At 45.3% G+C, this 27,889-nt stretch overlaps 1 protein-coding gene and 1 long non-coding RNA gene across 4 annotated transcripts in view; one reads left to right on the forward strand and one right to left on the reverse strand.

Moving 5' to 3' along the window:
- Window positions 1-3,933: 3,933 nt before the first annotated feature.
- LOC119807432 lies at window positions 3,934-4,536 on the reverse strand. The gene is made up of 2 exons (XR_005284307.1): window positions 4,407-4,536; window positions 3,934-4,107 (listed from the first exon to the last, which is right to left on the reverse strand). It is a non-coding gene; the product is annotated as an uncharacterized LOC119807432 (long non-coding RNA).
- A 164-nt stretch (window positions 4,537-4,700) lies between these two features.
- Ap1b1 (adaptor related protein complex 1 subunit beta 1) overlaps window positions 4,701-27,889 on the forward strand; it is a 56,257-nt gene continuing 33,068 nt past the window's right edge. For 2 of the 3 annotated variants that reach the window (XM_038344317.2, XM_038344319.2), the window contains exons 1-2: window positions 4,701-4,839; window positions 27,536-27,597. In XM_038344317.2, the coding sequence (XP_038200245.1) occupies window positions 27,561-27,597 (37 nt within the window). In that variant the 5' untranslated portion in view covers window positions 4,701-4,839; window positions 27,536-27,560. Of the gene's footprint in view, window positions 4,889-27,535; window positions 27,598-27,889 lie in introns of all 3 variants that reach the window. The other variant, XM_038344318.2, reaches the window with a different exon arrangement.

The following is a 27,889-nucleotide window of genomic DNA, read 5'->3' on the forward strand; positions in this document are numbered from 1 at the left end:
ATCTAGCCTGGTTATTTCCTGAATCAAGCTAATTTCTACAATTGGTACCCAACATGGGGCTAGAGTCTCTGGCAGCTCTGGCCAGCCGTGGTCAGGCTCCAAGCTGCCATTCATTTTGGCTATAGAATTCCCACACAGTGGCCCTGAGTAGCCGCTAGCTGAGGTCCTTCAGGGACTGAGGAGGGAAGGCAGTGGGAGCACATGGTTTCCATCTGAGATGAGAAAGTCTGGTTGTGCAGGGAGGCAGATGCAGGTAAGGGCTCACACTGGGGTAAAAGTGCTCAGATATGGGGCACGAACGAACGATCCCTACAGTATCTGGGTTTGTTGCTGTTCTTCGTGCCTCCTTTGGACTTTGGTTTTTTTTTTTTTTTTTTTTTTTTTTTTTTTTTTGAGGTTGAATCCAAGGCCTTACACATGATAGACAGTTTTTTTGCACTTTTCGAGACTGGGTCTTCCTAAATAGTCCAGGCTAGACTTGAACCTAATATGCAGTACAGGCTGGCTTAGTCTGCCTCCTGAATGCTGAAAATGCAGGTGTGCATGGCTCGCACATGGTGCCTTGAGAATGTGCAGTCACTACTGTTACTTAGTGCTGGTTAGCTGTGCTGTAAGCACTTTACCTATCTAGAAAATATCTAGATTTTCTTGACATCTGTATAAAATGGGGTATTGGTCCCATTTTCCAAATGGGATGTTGAAGTTCAAAGACACTGAATTACATGCTCTTGAACACAGTCAGCAAGTGGCCGATTTGAACCAAAATCAATGCAAACAGTAGATGCCATTTAGCAGGGACATCAAGATGACAGGACTGTCCATAAATGCTAAGACTTAATCTCTATATCTCTATTAACAATCTTACAAGGAATCACTGTTGTCCTATTTTCTAGGTTGAGGACAGATTTCCCACAGCTGGGGATTTGAATCCAGATGAGATTTGGAACCTGGGTGGCCTGCCTTCTTTCCTTCCTTCCTTCCTTCCTTCCTTCCTTCCTTCCTTCCTTCCTTCCTTCTTTCCTTCCTTGTACTGGGGGTTGAAAGTAGGCCTTTGAGCATGCTAGACAAGTGTTTTTATACTGGACTCTATCTCCCTAACTCTAGCCTGGGACACTCCAATTGTGGAGTAGAGACTGGTCCTGCCCAGGGACTGGAGCAAGCAGAGAGTCCTCTGAGAGGCAGCCTATAGCATTAGAGCCTGGAGGGCTGGCCAGAGTTTTGCTTCTGCAATGGTGTAAGGACAGCATTGGCAGCAGGGAGAGAGTGGGGAAGAAGGGAGCCCTGGATGCCTCCAGGGCCCTCTGCTAGCTGTGCCCCGCTCAGTCAGTGCAAGAAGGATAGGAAGCTGCCCACCTTCTGCAAGTGGAGGGCTGGTGTGATCTGTGAGGACATGAACATAGATCTGTGCTAACGTTTAGGGATTTGAGGGATTAAAAAGAACAAGGAGCAGGAAGTGAAGACTGGGCTCTCAGATCCATAAACATAGGAAGACGAGCTGGGAAACTTGGGACTAGAAGGGCATGTTGCAGGGCCTGTGCCAAGATTGTGTTTAGAGAAAGGATGGCAGTTAACGGCCTTTGTCGACCCTCTAGTGGACATAGAAGTGAAGAACACATACTTAATCTGCCCAAATTAAGTCTAGCTTGCTGGCTCCCAGGAACTGGTACCAGGACCGAAAGTCCCTAGAGGCCCAAGGCGCTGATATTGAAATATGATATTTGCATAGTACCTACTTATAGCCTCCTGTATACTTTAAGACATTGTTCAGTGACTTATATAATATGTAACACAGCATAGAAACTATGTAAATAGCTGTTATATTGGAGGCTGGGAACATAACTCAGTAGGGCTCAGGTCTCTCCCTTATCCATCTGACTGTACAGCACTCGCTCCCTCAGTACTTGCCCTGTAGTAGAGATTCACAAATCCGGAAGACTCCACAGACGCCTAGCTAGTTTCCTTCCACAGGACTTCCCTTGCAAGCCCCACCCCCCACCCCCCGCCGCCTCTGAAATACTTTTCTTCTTGGAATTCCCTTTCCCAGCATCTCAGCCTAAGAAGAAACCACATTCTCATTCAGAAGATGTAGCAAAAAAAGCCACCTGCCCCTAGAGGCCTTCCTTAGGAGCCAGGTCCATGACCTCTGAGTCCTTGGAAATTTTGGTTTTGAGACAAAGTCTCTTTATGTGGCCCAGGCTTGCACGGAGCTGGTGATGCTCCTGTCTCTGCCTCCCGAGTGCTGAGTTACAGGTGTGCCCACCACACCCACATTGCCTGGATATTTTTGGTTCTGCCTCTCCTATTACTTAGTCACTTAGCCATGAACTCCCTGCAGCAGGGTGCTTTAAGGGCGTTTTAAAATTGTTTTATTTTATTGTTGTTGAATAATTCTTCTCTTTTCATTTCACATACCCAGTGAAATTTTGTTTTCTGTGTGATTGACAACTGCCAACGTTTCTCATTAGAGAAGTTTCCTCCAGACACCTGCTATCACCATATCAACAGGCAGCGTATGTTCATATACAGTTATTCTAGGTGTAAAGAAGAAGAAACCAACCTGGTCTTGACTTTTTATTTCCAGCCAGCAGAACTGTGAAAAAAATTTCTGTTGCTGCACCAAAAAGGTATTTTTTAAAAAGGATTTAAAAATGGAATAAAGTCTACCACTGAGATAAAGTTTGCTGGATTTTGGAGGCAGAAGTCAGAAAGAGACAGGAGTCTGACCTTAGCAGATGAGACTGTGTTTATTGGCACACACAGCACACAGCGAGGGGCAGATTCTCTCCAGAGGGAATAGAGGGTAAGCTGCTGAGGGGAGGGGTTTTGGACTGAGGAAGTTGATGCAGTTGTGCAGGTCTGTGTGCAGGTCTGTGTGCAGGCTGTGTGCAGGTCTGTGTGCAGGCTGTGTGCAGGTCTGTGTGCAGGTCTGTGTGCAGGCCTGTGATCTCTCTTTCCTGGAATTGTCTGTGTCAAGCAAGACATGTGATCTTGGGAGACAGGCTGTCTCTTCAAGCATTCTTCTCTGGGGTGAGCTAGGTCAGTTGTAATCTCGTTCAGATCCTGTTTTTCAAACCAAGGCACTCTACTAAAGATATTTTACTAGTGACAATTTCCTGGTGTTAATGTTATTCTAGATATATAAAAATGTCACCATTGAGGGAAGCTGGGTGAAGGGTATATGCTATTCTTTTTGTTGTTGCTTTTGTTTGTTTTTGAGACAGGGTCTCACTATGTAACTTTTGGCCGGCCTGGAACTTTCTATGTAGATCAGCTGGCTTTGAACTCACAGAAATCCACCTGCATCTTCTTCCCAAGTGCTGGAATTGAAGGCATGTAGCACCACCATCCAGCAAGATTCATTTATTTTTATTTTATGTTCATATGTATGTGCACCATGTGCATGCATGTGCCTGTGGAGGTCAGAAGAGGGTATTAAATCCCCTAGGATTGGAGTTACAAGATGGCTGTGAGCTGCCATATGGGTGCTGGGAATCAAACTCAGGTTGTCTAGAAGAGCAGCCAGTGTTTTTAACTGATGAACCATCTCTCCAGCCCCATGGGATTCTATTTTGTCCTTAATTTGTTGTTGTTGTTGTTTACAATGGGCTCTAATGCCACAGTTTTTGCAGAGCTTTGAAGAATGTAAAAATGACTGAGTGTGGTTGTGCACACCTTTAATTCCAGCATTGGGAGACAGAGGCAGGGAGATCTTTCCTTGGTTTTCACAGGGAGTTCCCGTCAGTCACGGCAACAGTAATTCAGTTGTTAGAGTGTTTGTTTAGGATGCCCAAAACCCTGAGTCAGATTTATAGTACTACATAAACAAAGTATGGAAATACATTACTGGAACCTCAACACTGGGCCTGCCTGGGCTACGTAGTGAGCTCCTGTCTCAAAACAACAATAACGAACACACAAATAATGAAATAAAAGTCAGAAGACACATCATTTCTAGGTTTAATAACCAAGTATTAAAAAGTGCCTCAGAAGCCTGCATAGATAGTAGTTGTTGTTGTTGTTGTTGTTGTTCTTCTTCTTCTTCTTCTTCTTCTTCTTCTTCTTCTTCTTCTTCTTCTTCTTCTTCTTGTATATTCCCTTTTCTCTGCACTGCAAATATTATTGGTTCAATAAAAAATGTTAGAATATCAGTCTTATAATGTTTTAAAGGGGATGAACATAAATTATCTAGAAGAGAAAATTAATGGAACCACAGTCAGGAAAGAAATGGCTGTGCCAATTGAGGTCCTGGAACACATATACACCTTAGCTCACTCTGAAGTTTCCCTTGGGTGAAAAGTCTTAGGAGTAACTTATGCTGTCCTCCTGGAACAATATATTCTCCAAGGACTGCAGAAAGAAGTCTAAATTCAACCTATTACAGCTCCGGTTTTGAGTCTCCCACTTACCAGGCCTCAGTCTTCCCATCTGTAACTCAGAAAAAGATGGACTTTAAGTCTTCTAAGACCCTTTCCAATTCCACAGTTCTTAAGAGGGAGCCCGACCAGGGTGTCTAGGCAAGGACTGCACAGACTGCCACAGCAGCCTGACCCGGCCAGGCCCCGCCCTCCTCACAAGGCCCCGCCCCTCCCGCTCCAGGCCCCGCCCTACCCTGGCCCCAGCCCCTCCCTCCCGGGTTGCACCCTTGACCCCGCCCCCGGGGTGTGCGTCCACCGGAAGTTCCGCGGCACTGGCAGCTCACTTCCGCTCGGCAGGTGACAGCCGCGGGGCTCGGAGCGGCCGGCTGCTGCGACGCACCCGCGGAGAGGGAGGCGGAGGCTGCGGACATTTTGCTGCTGAAGCAAGCTGAGCCGTGGCGCCCGGAGCCGTTTGGACTTACGGGTGAGGAAAAAGGCACCCCGGCGAGATAGAAGAACTGAAGGGGTCCGAGGTGAGGGGTCGGCGGGGTCAGAGGTCACAGAGAGGACGCTACGCTGGAGGGGCTCGAGCCGCGTGTGGGCGAAGGTGAAAGGGCTGCGTGCTCATTCTTTCACTCCGGCTTGGTGGCCCGGAGTCATCCCGTCATCTGAGGTCCGCAGTCCCCTTTGGAGAGGCCGGCTGGAGAGACTCCTGGACTTAGGCCCCTCCTTCGCTCTGCTTCCCCGTTCCCACTCCGTGGCCGACCTGAGGCCTCCTCGTTCAGGGCTTTATCTCTTGGCCTCCGCCCCCAAAATGGGGCAAAAAATCTAGAAATGGCCTTATGCCGCCCACCCCTCGTCCTTAGGGTCCTCAGGGACAAGTTGACGGAATGGGGACACTTGTACTAGTGCTAACACAACAAGGATGTCTGTCACTGGCTGTCCAGCCCTTTTTGACTTCGAAGCTCTGTGCTAAGCACTCTGTCCTGATCACAGCAGCCCCTGTAAGAGAGCTACTATTGCTTCGGTCGTTTTATCCACGAGGGCACGGAGGCACAGGAGGTTAAATCACATATATGGAAGGTCATTCGAGTAGTAGAGGCAAAACCAGGCTTCCTATGCAGGTTTCCAGGGACAAAGGAACCAGGAGCCCGTTTGGGGTCTAGGAGTGATTTGATATATCTAGTCGCCATTATATTGTTTGGATTGGTGTCAGGAGGCCGCCTTCTGGCCTCTTGTGTGGTCTTATCTTCAGAAGAAGCATTTGTTTCACGTTCGTTAGGAGTCTGTTCTGTCGCAGGCTCTTGCTTTCAGTGTTTTGCCTTTCAGGGCAAGAGTCCGAAGGTTTTCCTTACTATTGGGAGCTGTGAAACACCGAATGGGCTATTCGTGAAACTAATATCCAGACACTCCCTTCCTCGTGGTTGGTCTCTTGGAGTAACGAGAGGGGAACAACAGGACCACTTAGGAGATCCTTGACCCTAGGTTCTAGAAGAGCCTACCCCAAAGGAAGAGGCTTTGGGTGTCGTGGTGCCTGGGAACAGTAATCTGCCTGGGAGATGGCCCAGTGATTTGGTGGCTGGACGGTGATGTTCTCTTCCTTTGTAGACATTTTCTTGCTCCACTCATGCCTTAGTTTCCCCGACAGCAACACAAAAAGACTTCCTTCCTACTTCCTCTTGAGTGCATTGTGCTGTAATGAACCTGTGGAGGTTTTCTTGTGCTTTTGAAAAAAGTAGTAAGTAAAAATGTTACATTAGTTGCCTCCTTTAAAAAAAAAAAAATGGCTCTAGTTCCAAGCTGGCCAGGATTTCATTGTGTCTTGAATTCATAGCAATCATCCTGCCTCAGCCTCCCAAGTTCTGGGATTGACTACAGACCTAAGCCACCACACCCAGTTCTTCTATTTATTATAAGCTCTGCAGTCTGGTTTTTTTGTTTGTTTGTTCTATCAAACTCACAGAAACTTAATAGTGCCACCTTATCCCTTTCCTTCCAGAGGATAATTGGAGATAGAGCAACTTGTCACAGGTTGTAGGAACAGATACAGAGCTGAGGACTCCAGCACTCTCTCTAGCCCACCTGTCCCTCTGTTTCTTAGGAACTGTCAAGAGGCCTTTGCTAGTGCTAGAGACTCAGACCTTCAGAGTCTGTGTAGCGATCATCTAATGAATGTGGGTTGACTGGAATCTTCACGCTGGGTAACTCGACAGGCTCAGAGGTCCAATGGAAAGAGCATTCCAACTGCCTGCCAGTCGGCTCCTGGCTCCATCCCCAGGTCAGCAGCTTCATAGTAGTGTGGCCGGGATAATTCACTTCAATTGGGTTTCTATCCTCATAAAATATATAGGTATATCTAAGTGGCAGAGCACTTGTCCAGCATTTGCAAGCTCCTGGTTTCCATTCCTACCACCAATAAAAATAAGGCTTTGGGGAAATGTGGTGGTACATGCCTGTAATCCCAGCCACACATTAGGCTGAGTCAGGATGAGGCCAGCAAGTTCCAGCCATGGCTACATAAAAAGACCTTGTCTCAAAATAATCATAAGGAAGCACTATTGACCCACCTCCCGTGTCTGTAGGTGTTAGAGAAGCCTGTCTTGGAGAGCATGATACCTGCTGGGGCCTGTATCTGAGGAAGGCTGACTGCCCCGCAAGGGTACTGCTTCCTTCTCCAGTTAGATCACTAATTATTAAGGACCACTCCCATCCATTCTTCTCATTTCACTTCTTAAAAGTTTGTGAGGACAGCTTAGTTGTGGGTGCAGCTGAGGCTGGGTTTGTACTCATCGTTTGCCAGTCATACCCGAGACTTGCGTGTCTGCACTGCTCACTTCCCTGAAGTCAGGCACCAAAGCCTGAAGTGCTAACAGGAAGCAGGCATGGTTTGTGCTAGGTTTTTACTTTGTTGTGTTTCAGATGGTTAGGGGGTACTTGTTCCTTGAAGGTATTTCTGTTTCTCAATAGATCTTTTTTCCTAAGATACACTGCTGAGATTATCACAAACCAGAAGAGATACCGTCCCCCCGTCCCCCCCGATCTTTATCACTTTACATAGAGAAGAAAAAATACTCTAGGAGAGAATATAACCCAAGCAGCTGGGGAACCTTAAAAAAAAAATACTACCTGGTCAGGCATGGTGGCACATGACTTTAATCCCAGCCTTTGGGAGGTAGAGGCAAGCGGATCTGTGAATGTAAAGCCGTCTTAGTCTATAGAGTGAGTTCCAAGCAAGCCAGGGCTACACAGAGAAGCGCTATCTTGAAAAACAAAACCAAAAATAAATAAATCCTGCTTGAAAATCCACCAGTAGGTCCTCCTTTCCCTCAGGCTGGACCGCACTTCTTGGCATAGCATCCAGGTCCTTTAGGCTCTGACTTCAACTGGTTCACTGGCTGCATTTCCCCTACTCTTCTTCCTCCCAGGCGTATTCAGCTACTGCCGCTTCTATAAGCAGCACCCTGTGCTTTGTCTTTGCTTTGTGCTCTTCTCTGCCTGTACCCCACTCCTGCTGCTCTTGCCCAGACCCCTGTGCTGGACTACTACTTGATGTTTGCCGTTTGTTCATTACCTCCATCTTGCAGAGGCCTGACTGAGATCTTTCTAGTGTGTGTGGCAGTAATCACAATGAGTGCAATTGCCTGTTTACTTGACTTCCTTTAGTAAAGATCTCTTAGTTTTTGCGAGATCTGTGTGAACTGTGTGTCTCCAGCATCTAGTGAGGTGTATGGTGTACACAGTCGATGTGTAATAAGGGTTTGGGGAAAGACCAACTCCCTTGCATTGTCAGGATTCCCGGTGATGTTATGTCCATCCTCCTGTCGTCCCACTGGGATCGGGAGAAGTGTGACTGGTACAGGGACTTAACTACTCCGCAGCCTCCGCAGCTCTTCCTAGTCACCAGAGTGCCTGAGGGCCTCCAGGGTTCTGGGGAGCAGGGAGGTGGTGAGCCTTCAGTAGTGTTGACTGATGTCTGCCAAACCGGTGGGTTGGATTCTGCCTGTGTTGACCTGTTTTACAAACCTCTAATTCCAGGATGGATCCTATTAGCTAGTGGAGCCAAGAGGCTTGACTGTGGTCCTAGATTTTGAAGTTCCCTTGTGTCTTCAGCCTTGGACTGGACCTCTAACAGGATGGTCTCTAAAGATGGGAGACCCCTTCTGGTTAAGGCAGAAGTATGCCTGGTTGACTCTAGAGCTTCCCGAGTCCATCAGCTAGGATGCAAGGTCCCAATCTGTTTCTCTCAGTGTACCCTGGGTAGGAGATGATAGAAGTCATACTTAAGAATCTTTGATTTTGTACTCGTGTGTGTGTGTGTGTGTGTGTGTGTGTGTGTGTTTGCCACAGAGCACCTCTGGATGGCAAACGACAATTCCCAGGAATTGGCTCCCTTCTCCCATGGGAGTTCCAGGGATCACACTCAGATTGTCAGGCCTGGCAACAAACGCCCCTGCCCACTGGGCTGTCTCACTAGCTGTTTTGTTTTGTACTGAGAGTTAAAGCTCAGGGCCTCATGCACGCCAGAAAGGTGTATCACCACTGACATATATATATATATATATATATATATATATATATATATATATATATTCCTACTACTTAAAAGATTTTTTACAAAAGTTATTTTATGTGTATGACTGCCCACATATATGTATGTGCACTGTGTTTGAGCTTGGTACCCTGAAGACCAGAAGAGACCAACAGGTCCCGTAGGACCTGGGCCATCTTACTGACCCTTCCTCAGAAGCTTTTGCCCAGTGCTTTGGTATTTAAGAACTTCACCAGCTGTGTCATACACAGGCGTAGACGTGGGCAGCAGACACTTTTAACCACACCTTAACTGCTTTTTGAGCTGGAAAGACAGTTTTTGTGTGGCCAGCTGTTGAGTCTGCTTGCATCATCTTCATTCGCTGATCTTGAACAGTTGAAGTGCTTGAGATTCTGACAAGAGAGACTTCCTAACTCTAGCATGCATTCATTCATTCATTCATTCATTCATTCAGTGTTTATTGAGGCCTACTAGTGTAAACAAGCCAAGCCTAGTTTTTGCCATGCCATTGCTTTCTCTTGGGAAAGAGACACAGCAGAAGTAGAAAACAAATGGAATGATTGGAAAACTAATAAGATGTAGGAAAACAGAAGACATAGCAGCCAGAGCCTGTTAAAATTGAAGTCTTGTCTCAGGATTCCACTTTACCAGAGTAAAGCCAGCACCCTTACAGTGACTGCAAGCCGTTCTTCTGTCACTTAGTGCTCAGTCCTCCTTCGGCCACACCCCCTCAGACATAGCAGGTCCACTCCCACGTCTGCCCTGCCGTGGTAGCATGGAACCAGGACTCATGCTTGCTGAGCTCCTGCTCTGTTGCTTTCCTCCATTCTTAGCCCCAGATGTTCAGTTGGTCTGGCTGGTGTTTCCCATGCGACCATCACCTCAAGGAGGGCCTTCTGTGGCCACTAGTTTACTTTTTCAACCTCTTCTCCCCCTGCTGTACTCCTTTCTTGTTTTTGGTTTGTTTGTTTTGGTTTTGTTATTTTGAGACAGGGTTTCTCTGTGTAGCTTTGCTGTGCTGGAACTCACACTGTAGAACAGGCTGGCTTCAAATTCACAGAGATCTGCCTGCCTCCACCTCCTGAGTGCCGGGATGATGATGATGATGATGATGATGACAATGACGATGATGATTTGCTTCAAGGAACTGTCTTCTACTCTGTTTGTTGTTGTTTTGTTTTTACAGTCTTGCTTGTTCGGAAACAGTTCTTTCTTTCATTGCACATTACTTCCAGTGCATGGTAGGTGCTTGGTGAATGTATGTAAATGTGTAAAAATACTGGAGAGTAGCAGAAGTAGTACCTTCCGGAGATGGTAGATGTAGGGAATGTGTCTTTGAAGTGATGTCACCTAAGCTGATATTTGAAGGATAAATTGGAGCAGCTAGGGCAGGAGAGGATAATCCTGGTAGGATCAGCAAGTACAGACAATGAAAAAGAAACACTTAGTAAAACACTGAGAGCCTGACATTCTGAGGTCCTTGCAAGACCTTGTGGGCCTGGTGGTGCTCTCATTGTAGCCCAGTTACCCACCTCCTATAATCTGCTCACTGAGCCTGTAGGAGCAGGTTATTATGACCTGCCTCAATGAAGGAAGGGGCCTGGTCATGTCTCCTCATTTAATCTGAGGACTTAGGGTTCCATCCTTGAATGTCATGGTAGGGAGCATAGCCACAGGCAGACATGGGGCTGGAACATAGCTGAGATCTTACATCTGACCCACAAGCATGGCATGGGGTGGAGGGAGGGAGAAAGAACAAACACACTTAACTGGGAACGGTGTAGGGTTTTGAAACCTCAAAGCCCATCCCCAGTGACACACCTCCTCTAACAAGGCCACACTTCCTTTAAACTACCACAATTACATATTTATGATTAGTTTTTTTCTGGGCCTGAGGATGGATGGAGCCTTGGGTCTTTGCCACTGAGCTCTCCTCTCAGCCCCTTTCTCCCATTAGAGATGCTGCCACCTGGTCATCTACCCTGTGCTAGTTCTTCTTGCTAATCGTATGTATGCTTCACCTTCCATTTATTGGCTGTGAAATGAGCTTGGAGGTCTGGCATTTTCCATTTCAAGATAGTCAACAGTAGTTTGAGACTGGTTTACAAAACCTGAAATTTCCCCACGAGTTGGGCATTAGTTATCATTCATCATATTGAGCACTGTTTGCTGGATAAGAGGTGGGAATACATAGTGAACAAATCAAGTTCTAGCTCTCACGAAATCTACATTATGGAGGAAGAAAAATAGACATTATAAGTACTGTTTGCAATATGTAATACCTGGAGAGAAAACAATGGGAAAGAGTTAAAGTTTTGGGATTGATTGAAAAGGTGTACCATTTTAGATAAAGGGGTCAGTCAGCCATAATAGTGCAGACCTATAATCCCAGCACTTGGGAGGCTGAGGTGGGAAGATCATGAATTTAAAGCTACCCTAGGCTACATAGTGAGTCCCAGGCCAGCCTGAGCTAAATAATAAGACCTGTCTAAGCACGGAAAGATAGGTCTGGTGATGCTTCCCAGAACTTGAGAGGCAGAGGCAGGCAGATCTCTATGAGTTAAAGGCCAGCCTACTCTACATAGCAAGTTCAGGCCAGCCAAGGCTAAATTTTAAGGCCCTGATTAAAACAAAACAAAACAAAACAAAAAACTAATAATAAAAGAACTAACATGGGGCTTACGAGATAGGCCAGTTGATAAAAGGTACTTGCCACCATGCCTGAAATCTGAATTTGATTCTGCTGGCACTGTACATGATATAAGAAGAGAACCATCTGGGCAATAGTGGCACAAAACTTTAATCCCAGCACTAGGGAGGCAGAGGCAGAGGCAGGCAGATCTCTGTGAGTTCAAGGCCAGCCTGGTCTACAGAGTGAGTTCTAGGACAGCCAGGGCTGTTACACAGAGAAACCCTGCCTCGAAAAACAACAACAACAAAAGTAACAGCTGAAGCCTCTGAGTTTGAGGCCAGCCTGGTCTATGTAACAAACTCCAGAACAGCCAAGAATGCATAGAAAAAAGGAGGAGGAGGTAACATTTGAGCCAAGATGAGAAAAAGGTCTAGGCCGGGCGGTGGTAACGCATGCCTTTAATCCCAGCACTCAGGAGGCAGAGGCAGGCGGATCTCTGAGTTCGAGGCCAGCCTGGTCTACAAGAGCTAGTTCCAGGACAGGCTCTAGAAACTACAGGGAAACCCTGTCTCGAAAAAAAGAAAAAGTAAGATCTAAGACAGAAAGCTATCAGGATTAAAAACCTTCCTAACAAAGTAGACAGAGTGTCCAAAGGCCCTGGACATTATAGAAACATGCCTGTTATACTTACAGATTAGAAAAGAAGCCTGTCCTGGAGAGGTGACTCAGTGGTTAAGAATACTTGTTCTTGGGATGGTGATGCTCACGCCTTTACTCCCAGCTCTCCGGAGGCAGAGGCAGGCAGATCTCTGAGTTCAATGCCAGCCTGGTCTACATAGCAAGTTTCTTCAGGACAGCAAGGGATACACAGAGAAACCCTGTCTCAGAAAACCAAAAAGATTGAAAAAAAAATAAGAAGAGGAAGAATATTTGTTCTTGAAGCGAACCTGGATTCAAATCCCGGCACCCACCTGAAGGCTCACCATTGTTGTCCATAACTCCAGTTTCAAGGGATCCATCTGATTTACAGGGTACTAGTAATGCATTTGGTACACACACATACATGCAGACAAAACACTCACACACATAAAATTAAATAAAAAATTCTTCTTTGTTTTTTCGAGGAAGAGTTTCTCTGTATAGCCCTGGATGTCCTGGAACTCACTCTGTAGACCAGGCTGGCCTCAGTCTCGTAGAGATTTGCCTACCTCTGCTTCTCAGTTATTGAAATCAAAAGAAGAAAATGTCCGAGGAGGCAAGGCTGGGCGGTGGCAGATGCCACTTGACATCTGCCAAGGCCTCTGTATCTTCTGCTAGCAGTGTTCCCTTTGGTTTGTAAGAGAGCAGAAATTGTAATAAGCCTTGTTCTGTGGTCACTGGTTCCTTCTTATTTAATTAACATGAGTATTGTCCCAAAGATGTCCTTACTAATTTATTTATTTTGGTGTTTTAAAATTATTATTAGTGTTAGTTTTGTTTTGTTTTCTAAGACAAGGTCTTACTCTAGGTCTGGCTGTCCTGGAACTCACGCTATAGACCAGGCTGGCCTCGAACTCAGACCACCTGCCACCTGCCTCTGCCTCCCAAGTGCTAGGATAAAAGGTATGCACCACTGTGACCAGCTTGCTATCTATCTATCTATCTATCTATCTATCCATTCATTCATTCATTTATTTATTTTGGTTGGGGGTTGGTTTTTTTAAGACAGGGTTTCTTTGTGTAACATTAGCTGTCCTGGAACTCACTCTGTAGATCAGGCTAGCCCCAAACTCAAAGAATTGCCTGCCTCTATTAAAGACGTGCACATGACTGCCTGTCATTGTATTATTTTATTTTTTATTTATTTATTTTTTATTTTTTTATTTTTTTGGTTTTTCAAGACAGGGTTTCCCTGTAGTTTCTAGAGCCTGTCCTGGAACTAGCTCTTGTAGACCAGGCTGGCCTCAAACTCAGAGATCCTCCTGCCTCTGCCTCCCGAGTGCTGGGATTAAAGGCGTGTGCCACCACCGCCCGGCCATTGTATTATTTTAATACAGAGGAATGTGGATCATTCTTGACAGTAGCTCTTTCAAGAGCTACATTATTGTGTGCAGATTAGCGGGAACCTGACATGTGGCTTTGAAATGAGGTTCTTGACGCTCACTGCTCGCTGATGAAGGGTTTTTTGCTTGCATGTGGTACTCTTCTACCTTTGGGTCCTTTTCATTTTGAAACTTTTAATTACAATGAGCTTCAAGAGATTGCTTTGATTAATCAGTTCTCATCCAAATCCCAAGAGACCCACAGCTTGGCAAGCTTATCCAGACAGGCTTTTACTAGGCATGTTACCAAACCTGCTGTTCCTGCTGTTTCAGGTAGATAGATGGGCCGCAAAGTAACCTGCTATTCAACATCTGAATAGCTCTGCAGGGATATGTGGCAACCTGTATCCTGTACCCTTTAGCTTGACCTGTATGCATGCATGCATTTCTACCAGGACTTCATTCAGAGAAGAGTATTTGCCTCCTTGGTTAGAGTGGGATGCTCTTAGGACAGTGTTGGGTGTTGGCACCATCGCTTTCCAGCTGTATGACTGCAGACAAATGCCTTACACTCTCCTGGCTTGTTTTCCCTGACTGTGAGCCTGTCATATTATTAAAATCATCACAGATACTATAAAGACAGAATTTTTTAAGTTATTACTTTTATTACATTTATTTATTGTGTGTGCCATGACAAGTATGTGGAAATCAGAGGAGAATTCCCTTTCTCCACCACATAGGTCCTGGGGTTCAACTCAGTTTGTCATGCTTGGTGGCAAGCACCTTTTCCTGCTGAGCCAACTTGCCAGCCCCCTTAGGACTAAGTTTAAAACTCTATGTGGTGTCTGGCCTTCAGTGTATGTCTGTTGGTCATACTTCTTTAATCACCATCTTTGTTATGCGTTTCATGCCAAGCTTGAGGAACATGAAATATTTTCTCATAGTTGCTGAGCTCACTTTGAATGAGCCTGTGTGTCTGAGTCTGGTGACCGCATTGTCTCAGAGAGAAAGTCTAAAGTCTGCTTGCTCTATGGATGACTCACCTTTGCATCTTTGAGTTGGCCCTGCCAGTTTCCTTACCTTTAAAGTGAACGTTTGCACTTACCTTTTCCTTTTTAAAAGACCGGGCAGAGGATGTCTACAACTTCTTGGTAGAGTGCTTTGTGGGTTTGACGCTAGGTGCTATTACCTACATCACCAGAAAAGGTAAATAAGATGAAAGTTGCTCAGACGGGGAGAAGTACCTGGAATCCAACTCAGCCCCATGGAGAGAGGGTCACAATCAGGCAGGGCATAGCACAGAGGGGACATCTGTGAGATAAACCAGTATCTCTGTCCCTGAGACAGCTGAAAGAGCAGAACACATGTAATGACCAAAGTGTGGTTTTTCTGTTTAAGGTGAAGGAAAAATGGCAGCTACAATCTAGCCCCTCCATTGTGTGTTTCCATGAGTGTGTGGATACATGCCTGTGCTCGTGAAGGCCAGAGGTCAGCTTTGTAATGGTCTGGATAAAATGGCACAGTTCGCCGAGGGTGGCAGCTGGGTTCCGCCACCCGAGGCCTCTGTGTGTTCCAGGCAGGTGGGAGGCTGCGGGTGAGAGACCTCGGCAGGTTGGCGGGGCTGCCAGTCCCACGAGGAGCCACATGGGTGAGAGACAGAGACCTTTACGCACGCATGCTAAGCAGAGTGAGTTTGGATATAGTTTACTTAATAAAAGGGAAGGGAGGGAGGAGGAGATGAAGCTTTAGCCACCTCTTCCGAAGAGAAGTGGGGAAGGAGGGAGTAGAGGGAGGGAGGGAAGGGGTGGATAGGGGAGAAGCTAGAAGCTAGGGAGAAAAGAAAGAGTGCAGGCTGGAAGAGATGGGATAGCTGCCTCCCTCAGCCAGCAGATCATAACAAACACGAGGTGTTGTTCCTCAGCTGCTGTCCATCTTGATTTTTGAGATGATCTCTCTTTGGCCTGGAACTCACTAATTAGTCTAGTTTGACTGGCTAGTGAGGTTGCACCAGGAATCTGTCACAAGTGCCTACTACCAGTTCTTTACGTGAGTTTTGGAGAACTGGGGTCCTCATGCTTGTTTGATAAGCACTTTACCAAAATTGAACTTTCTTCCTGGCTAAAGAAAGCCTTTTTCATTCTCTCTCATTCTTAGTCTTCCCCTTTCTTTTCTTTTTGTTTCTGAGACTGGGTCTCACTAAGAAACCCAAGCTGACTTGGAATTCATGATACTTGTTGCTCAGCCTCCAAGGGCTGGAATTAAAAATATGCACCTCTTACTAACTCATTCGTGACTGTCTTTGAGGTCCGAGTCCCTGTAGTAGGTTTCTGAGCAGCTGTCATCATGGAAGGGTTTGATGGCTGAAGTCCCAGAGGACCATTTCCCTGCTCAAATACCTGTGCCTTCAGAGATGGGTGCTTGCACCTAAGTCAGACCTCCTTAAATAGTTCTCCTCTCTTTCCTGTTTGTTTTGCTGACCATCTCGCTCATTAACTCACCAAGTGCCCTCACTGCGCCACACACGTGCTAACACAGCAGAGCTTTTCAATGCAGAGATTGGATGGCTCTAACAAGACACTGCCCTGGAAGGAAGAAAGTCCCACCCCTGCAATGTTTGGCCCTGTGGAGGATGAAAACACTTTCCTCCTCAGAGTGTTATGGTTTTCCTTCCTACTGAGGACTTAATAAACTGAGCATGTGTTACATACCTGTAATCCTAACACTCAACTGAGGCAAGAGGATCATCAGTTTGAGGCTAGCCTGGCCTATGTAATGTTTTAGCTACTTTTCCATTGCTGTGATAAAATACCATGACCAAAAGCAACGTGGAAAGGAAAGGTTTTATTTCGGTTTACAGCTCCACACCGTAATCCAGTGTGAAGGAAGTAAGGACAGGAACTGAAGCAGAAGCCACAGAGCAATGTTGCTTACTGGCTTGCTCAGCCTGCTTTCTTATATACCCCCAGGACCATCTGCCCAGGGGTGGTACCATCCATAGTGAGCTGGGCCCTCCCACACCAATCCTTAATCAAGAATCAAGAAGATGCCGTACAGACTTGCCTACAGGCAATCTAGGAGAAGTAGGGAAAGGCGTTTTCTTAAGATCACTTCTTCCTAAATATGTCTAGGTTTGTATCAAATTGACAAAAAACAAAACAATCAGGACATCCTGTCTCAAAAATCCAAACAGCCTGTGAGATGGTTCAGTGGATAAATACATTGGCCACCATGCCTGATGAACTGAATTCGATTCTTGGAATCCACATGGTGATGGGAGAACCAGCTCCTACGTGTTGTCCTCACTGCCACACTGAAGCTGGGGCATGTACACCCTCCACCCCACACAGACAAAGAAAGAAAGGTTAAAAAAAAAGCCTAAATAAACGGAAAACTAATAAGGTGTACTGGCTCTGGCTGGCTACTGAATTTTTCTCTCCTTGATCCCTTATATTATGCATTTACAGTGATCACGTTCGACTTCTTTATTTGACACCAAAAAAAGAAAAATCCCCTAGTGGCAAATCAGAACATTTGAAATGTGGGAGAAGTCTGTTCTGTTTTTCTGTTTTGTTTTGCTTTTGTTTGTTTTTTATTAGTTTTGTTTTGTTTTGGTATGTTCTGAGACAGGGTTTCTCTATGTAACAGTCCTGGCTGTCCTGGAACTCACTCTGTGGTCCAGGCTGGCCTCGTACTCTCAAAGATCCACCTGCCTCTGCCTCCCAAGGGCTAGGATTAAAAGGTATGTGCTATTACCACTTGACCTGACTGGTTTTCAAACTGCACTGAACTATGGGCTTCCAGGGGTCCCTGATGAGGGGAAAAACCTGAGACACAGTTGGTGAGTCGGGATCTGGCCCCAGCCCTCCTTCTGCCGTCTCTGTTCCGCTTTCACCTGTGGTATGTGTTGGGGAAGAGGGTCTGAAGTTCTTTGACAACTGGAAAATATAAGGCCAGAGTTGGGAGATTTACTTTACTCCCAAGGCCACACAGCTGTTTGTATAGCAAAGCCAGACTTCTGGCAACTGTCTTGGAATTGGCTCAGCCTTGCTGTGTTTGTTGAAAGTTAACTGCAAAGCCTTCTGTTCCTGGTCCGTCTGGTACTTGTCACAGAGTATGATTTGTTGTGAGTCCTTGGTTTTGTAACTTCCTTGGGAACCTGTCTTTTCATTCACTGAGTGAGCCAACATTTGGTAAGCTCCTGGAATGTGCCAGGCACAGTGCCAGTCACTGGTTTGACAGCGTTAAAGAGAACAGATCCCAAATTAGAGGCATGAAGAAGGCTGTGGAAGAGGTTGGAGATAGGAGTGAGTTCAGTGCTGGGAGGCCTGTGTCCCTCTGGATACAGAGGATGGAAGCTCTCTGGGGCAGGAGAGTTAAAGCTGAGGCTAAAGAATGAGCTTATTGATGAACTAGCATTTGGGATAAATGTATCAATCAATCTAAGCTGCTTTATGCTTAAACAGGTAATGTGTATAAACAATACATTTCTATCAAAGGGTAAATGGAGAGTCAGTCTCACACCCCATTTATTAATCACCCAGTTTCCTTTTGGAAGAAACCACTGATAACTTTTCTATCCTTTTAAGGCTAGTGGATGTTGGCCGGGCCGTGGTGGCAATGCACGCCTTTAATTCCAGCACTTGGGAAGCAGAGGCAGGCAAATTTCAATGAGTTTGAGACTAGCCCGGTCTACAAAGCGAATTCCAGGACAGCCAGAACTGTTACACAGTGAAACCCTGTCTTGGGGGGGAAAAAAAGATAGTGGATGCATTTGCAAACTTTTAAGATATTTGCTTTTTATTAATATTCATTTAAAATAGCGATATAAGCATACTTTGTATATTTTGCATTTTGCATTTCCATTTACTGCCTTGGATAGTTATGATAAAAGCATGTTGGGATGGAGAGAGGACTTGAAGGTTAAGAGCATTGACTCCTCTTCCAGAGGACTCAGGTCCCACATGGTGGTCACAACCATCTGTAACTCCAGTTCCAGGAGATCCCACACCCTTCCCTGACCCCTGTAAGTCACCGGGCATACACATAAAATAAAACTTTTTAAAAAGTATGTATAACTGGGGATAGTGGCACATGCTTTTAATCCTAGCACTCAGGAGGCAGAGGCAAATGGATCTCTATGTGTTAAAATATTCACGGTATTCGCTATTTCAAAGGTTATTGATTGAGTAACCTTTTGTTTTTATTTAGAAAGACCTAGAAGTTCTATTGTTAGACCAGTGACTAAGTACATCTGAAGTTTTGAAAGCTCCTGCCAGACTACTAAGAGGTGTGTAAGGCAGTTAGGCTCTTGTTGACATCAGACTAGGGTCCTTATTTCCTGAATTTGTGCTGACATGGAATCTTAGCATACTTTCTGAAGTTTTCATTAGTCCACTAGCCACTCAATAGTATTTTAATATCTGCCTCTGTGCTAGGATTAAAGGTGTGTGCCACCATGCCTGGCTTCTTTTTCCTTCCTTCCTTCCTTCCTTCCTTTCTTCCTTCCTTCCTTCCTTCCTTCCTTCCTTCCTTCCTTCCTTCCTTCCTTCCTTCCCTTCTTATTTTTGGTTTTTCAAGACAAGGTTTCTCTGTAGCTTTGGAACCTGTCCTGGAACTCTCTCTGTAGACAAGGCTGGCCTTGAACTCACAGAGATCTGCATCTCTGCCTCCCACGTGCTGGAATTAAAGGTGTGTGCCACCACTGCCTGGCTCCGGGTCTTTTTCTTTTTTTTTTAATAATATGGTGCCTGCATAATGTCAGAGGACCACCTGATAAGTCAGTTTTCTCCCTCTATGGGATTCCAGGGATGAAACTAAGTTGTCAAACTTGGTGACAAGTACCTTTACCTGATGAACCATCTTGCTGGCCGGAAATATTCCTCCTCCCTCCCTCCGTTTCTCCGTTTGTCTCTATCTGTCTCTCTGTCTCTGTCTCTCTGCCTCTCTGTCTCTCTCTCTATCTCTCTCTCTCTGTCTCTCTCTCTCACTCTCTCTCTGTCTGTCTGTCTGTCTCTCTGTCTCTCTGTCTCTCTCTGTCTTTGTAGCCCTGGCCTGGAAATTGCTTTTGTAGACTGCGCTAGCCTCAAACTCACAGAGATCCTCCTGCCTCTGCCTTCCAAATTCTGGGATTAAAGGTGCATATCCAATTAAGAAATTGTTTATTTTAATGTTTATATAATTCACACCAAGTAGCATGTGTAGCTCTTAGCTGCACAGTGTGGCCAGGATATGCATCAGGATACAGATCCTCTTCTTCACCTGCAGGGAACTTCCAGGTCCCCTTTAGCCAAAACTCCTGACCTAACTTCTACCACCATAGCTTAGTTTTGCTTTTCTGCTCTATAGCTTCGTCTAAATGACGTCCTATGATCATTTAGGTGTTTGTTTATCCTGTTTGGTCGACTGTTTTGTTTGATGCTGAGTATCAAACCCAGGGTTTCATGCATGCTCAGTACATGCTGTACCATTGAGGCACTTCTCAGCTCTTGTTTACATTTCATCTTGCCATTGAGTTTCCATTCTCGTGCTATCCCATTAGAAGAAATATGTGGCTGTCTGCTCTTCCATAGAATGTGGGTTCGATTCCCAGAACCTACATGGCAGCTCATAACTGCCTGTAATTCCAGGTTCAGAGGATCCATTACCTTCATACAGACATACATACAGGCACAACACCAGTGCACATGAGAGAGAGAATAGAAGAAATATGCGGATATGTGAGAAACATAAACCAGCAAGTGGTGCTTTCCACATTTTAAAACATGGAAACTAAAATAGAAGCCAGCACAATGGCTCAGGAGGTAGACACTAGCTGCCGAGCCTGATAAGCCTGTGTTCTATCTCTGGGACCCACATGGTGGGAGGAGAGATTCCAATTCTGCAAGTTGTCCTCTGACATACACACCCATGTTGGGACCTGTGTGTGTGTGTCTGTATCTGTGTGGACACAGTAAGCGTAATTTTAAAAAAGGGCAATAAAGTTAACTAACTTCAGAAGGGTAAAAAGTTAGTATTGTGGGAACTGGACAGATGGCTCAGCAGTTAAGAGCACCTGTTGCTCTTGCAGAGGCCCCAGGTTCAATTCCTGACACCCACATGATGGTTTACAGCCATTATCCATAATACCACTTTCAGGAAATGTGCCACTCTCTTCTGATCTTTTCAGACACTAGGCACACATGTGGTGAACATGCATACGTACAAGCAAAACACTTACATATAAAATAAATAAACCTAAAATAAATAAATAAACCTAAATTTTTTTAAAAAAAATCATAAGTGAAGTTATTAGCAGCTGGGCATAGTGGCACACACCTCTTAATCCCAGCACTCAGGAGGCAGAGGCAGACTTGCCAGAGCTACATAGTGAGACTTTGTGTCTCTGTCTGTCTCTGTCTCTGTCTCTCTCTCTGTCTCTCTCTCACACACACACATACACACAAACAAACATTACTATTAACAATTTTGAGTCATTGGAGAAAAATTGTTCATTCAAAACTTTCCTTATAGATTTAAGTTAATTTTATTAGCTTAAAGCAGATAGTTTGTATTTCTTGTTTTAAAAATTTTTAAATCACCCATAGGGAGCTTCCAGGCCCCGTTTAGGCAAAACTCCTGACCTAACTTCTACCACCATAGCTTAGTTTTGCTTTTCTGTTCTATAGTTTCATCCAAATGACATCCAGATAAAGCAGATGGTTTATGTCTCTTGTTTTAAAAATTAAATTTAGAGCCTGGTGGTGGCGACATACACCTTTAATCCTACTACATGGGAGGCAGAGGCAGGTGGATCTCTGTGAGTTCGAAACCTGGACTAAAAGCTAGTTCCAAGACCTCTAGGGATGTTACACAGAGAGACCCTACTTTGAAAAACAAAACAAAATTAAATTTAGATAAATTGTATGAAGACAAAATATTTGAAAAAGTATTGAGAACTTTTCTTAAACCTAATCCCAACTTCCTTCCTCCCTCCCTTCCTTCGTGTGTGTGCACATGTGCCATTGTCTGTAGAGTCAGTTCTTCCATCTACCTTTACATGGGCTCTGGTGATGAAAGTCAGGTTGCCTTTATCAACACTGAGCCATCTTACTGGCCTAGCCAGGAGTATTTCTATGAAGTGAATCTTTTTTTGGAGGGGGGAGATTCTTTTCTTTTGGATTCAGTTTTCCGTTCTTGCCTTCCATCTGTACCCAGAATCAGTGATTCACAGCAAGAGCTGCTTAATTATTCTGCAGAGCTTAAGGGAAACTGCTGCTTTTCAACTCTTAGTATTTGATTTCTTTGAGTCTCAAAAGGTGAGGTTATTGTCATGGAGATGACCTGATAGGGGGAGACAGTTGCACCAAGCCTGAAGACTTGATCTGTGCCTGGAGCCCACAAGATGAAGAAGACAACCAGTTTCCCTGTCCTCTGATCTCCACACGTGCCCCTCAGCAAATACATAGATATAAAAATGTTTGTCATAAAGTGGGGTTAATAGGAATTTGTCATGTGGTGCAGCATCAAGAGTCTCTGTGGGTGTGGCACGGCATGCTGGAGGCAGGACAGTGACCATGGCTCTCTGAAGGGCAAACCAGTTGTTCCAGGAGTGCTGTCCCCTTGAGGCCCTCTTGACTCGTAAATGCTAAAATTGAGGGGATGCCAGCCCCAAATACTGCTGTCTCTTTCCATCAGATTGGTTTCTGTTTGTTTGTTTGAGGCAGTCTTGCTGTGTAGTCCAGGTGAGCCTCAAACTCATGGCAACCCTCCTGCCTCTATTTCCTGAACTGTCTCACCCAACTACTTCTTTTGAAAATGTTCCCTGCCGCTCACAAAGATAGAATCCAAACCTTATACCTTGTCTTGCCTAAGCTGACCACCTAAGATAACCAACTACATGAAATGTGGTTCATGTGCTTGATCAGATGTGCCAGGCAATAGGGTCTTTGCACGTTTGGTCTCATGGGAGAGGGATTTGATGCAGGCCACAGCTGGCAGTTTGAGGGACATGCTGCTTTCCCATGGCTTCCTCAAGTGCAAGTGCTTTCAGGACTGAACTGTTGTTTTCCATTCCTGTGCAGAGAATGCAAGATCTCTCCTGTACTGACATCTAGGAGGCAACTAAACCCACAACCTGGCTCTGATGTGGGGACACTCATTAAAAAGCGACACAAGGGAGAACGCCCTACAGCAGACCTTCAAGCTGTGGGCGCTTGCTTTCCCAGTGGAGTAACTTTCCAGGTCATTCCCACTTTTCCCTGGATCCCTTTACTTCTCTAATTTCTGAACATGAGCAACTTTGGAGGAACACAATTTCTGTATCATCTGTCCCTCTGGGCCCCTGCAGAAGCATCTGCAAAATGGATGCTACAGAAATTAGCATATTAAGGCCTGCTCAAATTTGAGGGTAGTTGTTACATTATGAAAGATGTGTCAGAAACTTGTCTGTAGATCTGTGCTGGTCTGACTGGCTAACCCTGCAGCAGGATCTCACTGTGTTACTTAAGCTGTCCCTGAACTCTTAGGCTCAAGTAGTCCTTGCCTCAGCCTTCCGAGGAGCTGGAATATAGACTGTGCCCATCTTATGTCCTTTTTTTAATATAAAAAGAAGGAGATGGAGGAGGAAGAGGAGGAGGAGAAGAAGGAGGAGAAGAAGCAGCAGCAGAAGCAGAAGCAGCAGCTTTCCTGTCCCTTTCTTCTCCTAGTCCTTTGTCTACACTACTCAGTCTATCCCTGACAGGTTTTGTCCTAGGAATTTAGGACTCCTAAATGTGTCTAAAGAGAAGGGGAAGTTCTTGATAGCCTCCTCCATTGCAGAAGAAAACTACCAGCAGCCTACAGTTGGATATCGGAGGAAGTAGTTCTTGTGTTTTGTTTTGTTTTTTCTTCTAATTTTATTTTTTGTAGGTTGTTTGTTTCCGTGTTGATTCAAGGAGTGATCTTACTGTGCATTCTGCCCTCATCCTTTCTCGGCCTCCCAACTGCTGGGGCTACAGGCATGCACAGCCATGCACAGCTATTCCCTTCAGCCTCAGTCATTCTCTTAGACGCAGCAAGGAACATGGACCCTTTGGGCAATTATGCTCTCAAATCTGATTTCTTAAATCATGTAGGCCTTTATGATACAACAGAAAACCTGTTGCATTTTCACCTTCTCATTATGAGCATTCTGAAAAAAGTGGCTGTGTGCGTGTGCAAAAGAACATATTTAAGTAAATTGTCATTGATAATGAGTGCACAGCATTACATAATAGAACTGTCAGTGAACGAGTGTCCGTGGGATCTCCAGTGGTCCCTTTATGTTTCTTTGAAGAACTGTCAATTGAACTCTGGCCCGAGGGTGGATAATGCCCGCCGTGAGGCAAGCCCCTCCCCTTATGAGTTCTTTTCAGCCCTGGTCCATGCTGTGGGGCCCAGCAAAGGAGAGACTCCACCATAGCACTTGGATCTTTTCTGAAGCGCCATTCAGGGCTTATGTCATTAGATCTGGTCTCTGCTCTTTCCTGCAGCTCTAGAGGGAGAGGGCCTTCATTCTTTCTGAACTTAGCAAAAGAAAGTAGTGTTATATCTTTCTTCTTTATACTGTTGTTAGTGAAGCTTCTGCTCTTTTATTCTAAAGCAGCAGTTCTTAGCCTTCCTAATGCTGCAATCCTTTAATACAGTTCCTTATCTTGTGTTGACCTCCAACCATAAAATAACTTCATTGCTACTTCATGACTATAATTTTTCTACTGTTATGAATCCTAATGTAAGTCTTTTTTGGAGATAGAGGTTTGCCAAAGGTTGAGAACCACTCTTCTATGGCATCCATGAGAATTTAAACCTGAGAAAATCCATGCTAGTGTTCCATTGGTGACTGAAAATTGGAGGGAGACAGCTTCAGTGCTATCCTGCCATAGTACGAGCTGGACTTGACAAAAATAGTCAGGCTGGAAAGACTGTGTAGCTCACTTTGGTCACCTCGTGGCCTTTCATTTAGCCTCCTCCTAATATTGAGACAACTGAATGGACAAAATGAAGTGACTTTGCTCCATTTGGATGTCTGTCTTTCTTGCCCTTCCTCCCTCCCTTTCTCTCATGTTTGTGCACCTGCACTTTGGACGTCAGAGAATAACTTTTAAGAATTGCTCCTCCCAGTATGTGGAGGTCAGAGACTGAACTCAGGTCATCAGGCTCGGCAGCAAACACCCTTCCCTCCTGAGCTATTAACTCACCATCTTCAGGTGTCTTTTTTTTTTCTTTTTGAGGGAGAGGGGGTTGAGACAGGGTTTCTCCTTGTATCCCTGGCTGTTCTGGAACTCACTCTGATCAGGCTGGCCTGGATCTCAGAGATCCACCTGCCTCTGCCTCCTGAGTGCTGGTATCAAAGGCGTGTGCCACCACACCTGGCCTGTTTTTATTTTTGAAGCAGGATCTCACTGGGTATCCCAATCTGGATTTACCTCACAGTCTTTCTGCCTCAGCCCCTTGGGTGCTTACAGGTGTGCAACCACTACATCCAGCAGGTGTGTGGCATTTCTCTACCGTGAAAAACTCAGGTAGATCAGAAAGTTCCCCTTCAATTAAGTCCTTAGTGCTGAGAAAGCCCTGCCCTTCCTCTCAAATGGGGAAGAACTTCATCAAGAGGGCATAAGCCCTAAGCTCAGGTAGACCTGAGATGCTCCCCACTCAGCACCTACAAGCTGTGAACTTGAGAGGTTACACAGCATCTTTGAGCCTCTTTCTGTAAAACACAGTTAAAACTGGTGATTGGTTCTGTCAATAATGAGGACGTGAGTTCAGATCCCTACTTTCCACATAAAGCCCAGGTGCAGAGGTGCATGACTGTAAGTCAGTGTTGGTGGGGTGGAAGCTGGTGGATCCCCAAACTCACTGGTCAGCCAGTCTAACTGAATCAGGGAGCTCATGGCTCAGTGAGAGAACCTCTCAAAAAAGTAAGATGGAAGGTGACTGAGGAAGACATTTCATGTTAGCCTCTAGTGTGCACAACACACACACAGGTACACACCCATGCACAAATGAAAAGGAAAAGGCTGTTGCCCAAAGCCTCTGGTTGTTATTGTTCTCATTTTCACCACATGCATGGTTTGCTTGTGTATGGGTGTTCGTAGGGTTGCATGATGTCCAGAATTATCTGGGATTGGTCTTCACCTTACTCATCAAACTCAGAGCTTAACAATATGGCTAAGTCTTGTTAGGCAGCATGCTCTGGAGACTCCACCTTCTGACCAGAAGTATAGGTAGGCTGCCATACCTACTCAGCTTTGCATGAGTTCTGAGCACTCTGGTCTTCACGTTAATTGCCAAGCTCTTTAACCACTGAACTATCTCCCTGACCCCACAAACCTCTAATTTTAGTAGAGGTGCCAATAAATGATTATTTCTTAGTAAATCTCAGAGCAGTTCTAGAAGTTGCTGCTATCCAAGGTGTTGTGACCTCTGGGTAACTTTTTTTCTTTTGAGACAGTATTAGTAGCTCTGGTTGACCTTAGCCATGCTTCTTCTACCTCTCCTTTCCAAGGTTGGAATGGCAGACATGTGCCACCATGGCCTGTTCATTAGCTACTCTTTAAAAAAATATTTTATTATTGTTATTGTTGTTGGTGGTGATGGTGGTGTGTGTGTGTGAGACAGTGCACATGTTAGATCACAGGTCAGTTTTGAGGAGTCACTTCTCTTGGTCCCTTAGAGGTCCCAGGAGCTGAACTCTGGTCACATTTGCAGGGCATAGTGCTTTCCCAGCTGAGCCGTCTCACTGGGTCTCCCACTTCCTTGTAAATCTTTCATCTGATGATCAAGAGGAGCTGTTGAGGTACAAAGTAGTTGCTCAGTAAATGTTTGCTGGATGAACTTGGGAGCTTCAGTATTTTCTTTGACCTCCTGACTTCAACAGTTGGATAATATCTTGAAAGATGCTGTAAGAAAACTGGCCAGACAGACTTGAGAAATGGTACAGTCATGGTATGCAAACGCAAGCCTTCTAGAAAGAATTGTAGATTTTTAGAAACTTGAGGGAAGTTGTGGAAAGAAGAAACCCCCTTGCTTCTTTAAGATTTATTTACTTAGGGGCCTGGAGAGCTGGCTCAGCAGTTAAGAGCACCAGCTGTTCTTCAGAGGACCCGGGTTTAATTCTCAGCACCTACATGTGCCTGCAACCATCTGCACCTCTAGTTCCAAGGGATCTGATGTTCTCTTGCCCCCACAGGCACACACATGCAGTACACAGATATACATGCAGGCTAAACACTAGTATACAGAAATAAAATTTTAAAATACTTATTTATTTATTTTATGGGTATGTGTGTGTGCCTGAGTGTCTGTATGTGCAGTGTCCTTAGAGGCCAGAAGAGTGCCTTTGGATCTCCTGGAACTGGAATTATAGGTGGCTGTAAGTTGTCATGTGGGAGCTGGAAACAAATCTGAGATCCTCTGCAAGAGCAGCCCGTTCTCTAACTCCTGGCCATCTCTACAGGCCCCTCCCTCACTCCTTAAACAGCATTTCTCAAGATCCCTTGCATACATGAGATGAGGGTAGAACCATCTAAGCTTTGGTGAGCTGAGCCCCACAGCGAAACAGGATGAACACTGCAGTGGGGGCTGCTGTGACTAACCTTCAAGGGCTTTTTACCTCTAGTCTGTGGATTAACTGATAGTTACTCTGTCTGTCTGCTGAAAGCCATGGAAGTGTGTCCCAGCAGTATGGTCATAAATAACAATACCGAAAAAGCCAGATGACCTCAGGCTCCTGTTCTGAGGGAGAGATTCCTAGAAGGAAATTTATTCAGTCAAAAGATATGGACAGTCAAAACACTGATTGATTCCTTCCGTTACCTCCAGAATAAGACCAACCCTGACCTAGCAGTTCACGTGCCTGGAAAAAGAGATAAATAGCTATCTCGCCCTGCATCGTGTGCTCTGGATCCTTCTCTTGCTCCCTGTGCACACCCTAACTGAACAAGGACTAGAACACGGATCCACCCTTTTCTTCTCTCTCTTGCAGAGTCTGCCACAGATAAAGGACCAAAATGACTGATTCAAAGTACTTCACAACAACCAAGAAAGGTACTGTATGTTCCACCACAGCTATGCTCTGTCCCCAGATCTGTCCCTGATGTGTTGGGGAGCATGGTGGGGGGAGAGGCTTGGAGGCATCATTGGAACGATGATCCAGAAACTGTTTGCAGTTGATGACGTTAGAACCCTCAAGTGTTCCTTTTAGAACCCAAGGAAGAACATTAATGTTAAGCATGCGGAAAAGACCTTGTTTTGTTCCCAATGGCTTAAAAATAGTTAAATATATTTCCCCTCCTCAGGGAAGGTACACAGTCTGTCAACAGGTCTGCTGTGCGTGAGG

Source organism: Arvicola amphibius, chromosome 1 (assembly GCF_903992535.2).
Source record: "Arvicola amphibius chromosome 1, mArvAmp1.2, whole genome shotgun sequence".
NCBI lineage: Eukaryota > Metazoa > Chordata > Mammalia > Rodentia > Cricetidae > Arvicola > Arvicola amphibius.